At 32.9% G+C, this 5,487-nt stretch overlaps 1 protein-coding gene across 1 annotated transcript; it reads left to right on the plus strand.

The window, feature by feature from the left end:
• Nucleotides 1-3,162: 3,162 nt before the first annotated feature.
• Nucleotides 3,163-5,235, plus strand: HELRODRAFT_192112 (hypothetical protein; the record flags this gene model as incomplete). The annotated part of the gene is made up of 2 exons (XM_009020541.1): nt 3,163-3,194; nt 3,789-5,235. The coding sequence occupies exon 2, from the start codon at nt 4,120-4,122 to the stop codon at nt 5,233-5,235; it is 1,116 nt and encodes a 371-aa protein (XP_009018789.1). The 5' UTR covers nt 3,163-3,194; nt 3,789-4,119.
• Between the last annotated feature and the right edge of the window lie 252 nt (nt 5,236-5,487).

The raw sequence follows: 5,487 nt of genomic DNA on the forward strand, positions 1-5,487 counted from the left end.
GTGCGTGCGTGTGTTCAGCGACGACGTTATCTAATTTAACACTGTGTGAGAATGTAATTAAAAAAATAATGTGACGATGTTAATGATGATGATGATGATGATGAAGATGATGTTAATGATGATGATGATGATGATGATGATGATGATGTTAATGATGATGATGATGATGATGATGATGATGATGATGATGATGAAATTGATGAAGATGATGTTAATGATGATGAAGATGAAGATGATGATGATGATGTTAATGATGATGAAGATGAAGATGATGATGATGATGTTAATGATGATGATGATGGAGATGATGATGATGATGATGTTGATGGTGATGATGATGATGTTAATGGTGAAGATGATGATGATGATGAAGAAGAAGAAGATGATGATGATGATGGCAGCTATTTTAATGATTATGTTTCAGAAAAGTATGACGATCACGGCGATGATGATGATGATAACGAAAATAATGATGTTGTTGTTGTTGATGATGCAATTAATGATGATGATGACGATGATGATGACGACGACGATGATGATAATCCTGAGTGAGTAAGGATGTGGATGATGAAAATTATGATGACCATGAAGACGTCTGAGACTACAATAACGAAGGTACGACTAGAAGAGTTACTTCAATTCATTAACATTGGATGATATGAGATGCTGCTTTGCCGCTGATTTGTTTGTTTTTCTGATCTTCATAGTCTCGGAAACTGCTGAACCAACCGATTCACTTAAATTTCTGTCTGTCTCAGCATACTTAATAGATATAATAATCAGCATACATTATTTTTACGTAAAATATGATTAAATAAAATTATTAGTAATTTCCATCTCTACTAAAACATTAAAAGTAAAAGTATTATAACATATGCAACGAAGAAAATCTTAAAGATGGTGTTTTGGTAACAATGGAGCTGGAAAGAGAGCTAAATGTATCAATTCAATTCGGCAAAGTTGAGACAAGGAGGTGACAATGGATAAATGTCTTAACATAGATACATAGATAAGATACATCGAGATAAAATACATCGAGATAAGATACATCGAAATTAGATACATAGAGATTAGATATATCGAGTTTAGTTACATCGAGACATCCATGGACAACGTACGGCATTAATGATTTTAAAAAATAATTCATCAGACAGACTGAAATTATTCTGATGACTATTTTGTGATGATGATAACGATAATATGAGTGCATGTTTGAAACCTTATGACAGTGATGATAATTAAAAAAATTATAGTGGTATTGATTATTCTTTCAACTTTTAATTCAAGTTCATTCGGTCCCTTCTAAACAAAAGTGCAACTGCATTTGCAATCCATTAAACACGAGGAGGACGTCACGCTTTTACTTCATTTCATTTGAGAACAAACTTCGCATTATTGGAACGTGAGGCAGGTAGATGTGATTTCTGAGTTGAGTTGTGGTTAGTTTCAGTTCAGATTTCAATGTCAGTCGATGATTTTTCTATTTTCTTTCGTCTATTTGGCTTTTCTTTTGGTTTTGATAAAAAGTTTGCGTTCATATTCACGTTTGTCTTTGTAGGTAATTTAGTTTAAAATCAATTAAGTTTTTTGGTTTTTCTTTGGCTTCCTTTGTTAAGACTTTTTAAATTTCAGTTCCCTTCCATCAGGTATAGATTATAGTAAAGTTGAAATGGTAATTTGCGAACGTTTCTTTATAAGAAATACGATTGATTATTTAAAAAAATATTAATTCACACTTGTACGAAAATGAGTGGGTGAACAAGAAACTACATGTCACATGAAACAAACAAACAAACAAAAAAACAATATACAAACAAACAAACAAACATGCAACAAACAAACAAACAATCAAAAAACAATATACAAATGAACAAACAAACAATTGAACTTGTTTTTAAAAAATTTGAATTATTCCACTGTAATTATATTTGATGAACAATTTTCAATTCTTCATTTAAATTCAACTGCATTTTAATTTGTAAATATATTTATTGTTTCATTCGTTTTGTCAATATAAGTTTGCCAATAATGTTTGCGCATGTTTATGTGAATGTGTGGTGTATGTGAATGTGTGGTGTATGTGAATGTGTGGTGTATGTGAATGTGTGGTGTATGTGAATGTGTGGTGTATGTGAATGTGTGGTGTATGTGAATGTGTGGTGTATGCGTGTGTGTGTGTCTGTGTGAGTGTGGGATGTACAGGACAAGAAGAAAGATCTACGAAGGCCAATCTTTTGAATTTTTCAAGAATTAATTTTTCGTAGAGGGTTGTAAGAATAATTAAATTGTTCACTTTGGGACGTATGCCTTCAATCTTTCAAGATATCTTTGCGTATGTACGTATGTATGTACGTACGTATGTATGTTTGTACGTATGTATGTTTGTACGTATGTATGTTTGTATGTGTGTGTGTGGTGTTTGTGTGTGTGTGTGTATGTATAACGTATGTTTGCCGGTATGCCGATAAGCAGAACATGTTGTTAGTTTAAGTAGGAATGATTGTGTCCAATAAAAATGTTAATTACAGTTATTAGTTAGATATAATTTTTGCATTAAAAGTGTGAATTTTTGCCTCGTTGCTGAAACCCTACCTTGCTCGCCGGCCTAGGCAGTCTCGCTTCTGGCCGCGACTCGCCTCTTCATGAATATAGATCTTCGGATTGGAAAACACGGGCTGGGGGGAAGAGCTTTCGCGACCTGCTTGTCTGTAGGTTAATCCGGCCCTACTAAACTCCGACAAGTCTTCTTCTGACATGTTTAAGATGTTTTTGATATGACGAACAGAAAATAATTGAAATAAATTTACTGAAACAAACCTAACCAAAAAAAAAAAATACTTTCCATGTTTTTCAAATTAAATGACAGACTCCAAATATGAATTTTCCAACACCTGGTCACCGAGTCAGCTCAGTCGGCAGAAGTGCCATATCTCTTGCTGCTATTTGGCGATTGCAAAGACCATCATACGCGAATGTGAATATGCGTCGTGTGGTATAGATGGGGGTTCAATTGGAAGTAGAGAATAACATGTGTAAATTATATTTTATATAATTATCTGTTACAATATTTCCTAAATTTCTTTTCTTTGCTTTTAGCGTGGCGTGACTTTTACGATCCTTAACACGTGGTCAGTTTTATTATTGTGTGTTAATAGCTTGTTATTTGTACTTGGAATTTAATTTCTCTATTTTAGGTTGGTTATTCATTTATTTATTATTTTTGTAATATGTCATGTTGATTTTAATTGATTTTATTTATTATTATGTTATTTATTCATTTATTTGAAATTTTTATTTGAGATAAATAAATTAGGTCTTCAAAACTAAACTTATACATGTAATCTGGTCGGCGCTTGACAGAACTGCATTAAGAAGAATATAACAAAAAAAATGGATAAACATGAGAAACACTGTGAACAAGTTTCCATAAACTAAATAAACTGTTGTTAGTTTTAAATGGAGAAATAAAAAAAAGATTGTTTATGAGTGAGATGATGAAAGAATGTAGAAAAAAGAATCTTGTATTAAGAATGTTAATTAAGGCTCGTTTGCATGTTGCTGGCTGTTCATCAAGTTCTGCACAATAGTTTGATAATGTGTGTGTGTGTGTGTGTGGTGTGTGTGTGTGGGTATATGTGTGTGAATGTGTGCGTGTGAGTTTTGTGTTTGTGAATGTGTGCGTGTGAGTTTTGTGTGTGTGACTTTATGACTGCTTCTGTGTGACTTTGTTTTTTGAAAAATTATTTTAAAACTAACTCCGTATTTTATTTTCATCATGAATTATTAAGAGCGTCTAAGAAGACGTACAATCAAAAGGTTCAAATGCCAGGAACAAAGATTTAAAATAATATTTAGCTGCTTAATGAATTGGTACTGAAGTGATTGTAAATATAAATTAGCATACTTAGTACTCCATTAACAAGCAATGTCCTTCGATTAGTACTTCATTTATAATAAAATACAAAGCTTTTTCGTAGAACTAAAGCAAGTGCAAGTTGGTATATAAGCAAGGCGTGATTCATTAACATCAACCAGAAGATTGGCCATCGACTTTGCTGTTCCGAAGAAACAGAATTATTTTCTAAACACGATCAGTCGAAAAGTGGAAACATTTCAAATATGGAAACCGGTGAATCAGCAGCAGATGGTAAAAATATTTCAAGCAAAAAAAGTTTCAAAATACCAGTGCCAGAGGAATTTATGTTCAACTTTCAGAGCCTTCTTCGAATGGATATTATATTTTTGGTAGGAAAAGTTGCAGATATAAAAGAGGAAGAGTGTTGCTTGTGTAGTGAAGAACTTCTCGCTTGTGCTGATGTTGTCTACCTGAATTGGTGCAAGCACCAATTCCATCTGCCCTGTCTCAAGACTCTCTACAGGAAATCGAACCGTAAAATAATTTGCCCGTACTGCAGAACCATCTACCAGGTTGCACGCGGAAACCTCCAGCCTGGTTTCTTGGATGTAGAAATTTGTGAAGGTAACATAAAAATGGAGTTCAAGTTGACGGAAAATAATCTGGAAAAATATTACTGCGTCATTAACTTGCAGGACAATTTGGATGGCAAATGTCTCATGCATCTGTTAATCAAAGCATTTTTGAGATATCTGTTGAACGAAAAGTTACTAGAATCCTTTTCAAAAGGTGAGAACGTCGGCATCAACCGTGAAGATTTCATAAAGGAAAGTCTGAAAGAAATGAACGTGCTTCCAAATCAATTGAATGAGGAGCTCCTTGAAGAGGACGAGACAGATGAGCTGGATGTGATAGAGCACAATGAAGAGGAATGGATTGATGAAGATGATTTTGGTGACGAAGTTGATGATGATGATGATTACGACGGTTTTTATTACGATAACGATGAAGATGATTTTGGTGACGAAGTTGATGATGATGATTACGACGGTTTTTATTACGATAACGAATTTGATGAGTCAGATGAGCTGGATGTAATAGAGCACAATGAAGAGGAATGGAATGATGAAAATGATTTTGGTGATGAAGTTGATGATGATGATTATGACGGCTTTTATTACGATAACGATGAAGATGGTTTTGGTGACGAAATTGATGAATATGATTACAACGGCTTTTATTACGATGAAGATGATGACGACATTTATGATGATTTTTGTTTCCAAATTTTACTGGCGAATATGCTGGAGAACGCGATCACAATATTTCAATTTGTGCCATTTGTGAACATAATTCTGCTGTTTGGATGTTTTATATAAAATATATACTGGTGTGTTATTATTATAACATTAATAAGAATAATAATATTTATTATTTTTTATCTCGAAATATTAATTTTATTATACTTTTATTATTTGTCTATTTAGTGGGACCAAGAGGATTATGAATAAAATCATCTTAGTTTCCAAATTTTTGGGTTGATATGCTGGAAACTTGATTCGAAATAAAAATTTAATAAAAATAAAACAAAAATCAACAAGGAAAAAACTTCATTAAATGACTAATATTGA

The sequence above is a fragment of the Helobdella robusta genome (genome assembly GCF_000326865.2).
Source record: "Helobdella robusta unplaced genomic scaffold HELROscaffold_28, whole genome shotgun sequence".
NCBI lineage: Eukaryota > Metazoa > Annelida > Clitellata > Rhynchobdellida > Glossiphoniidae > Helobdella > Helobdella robusta.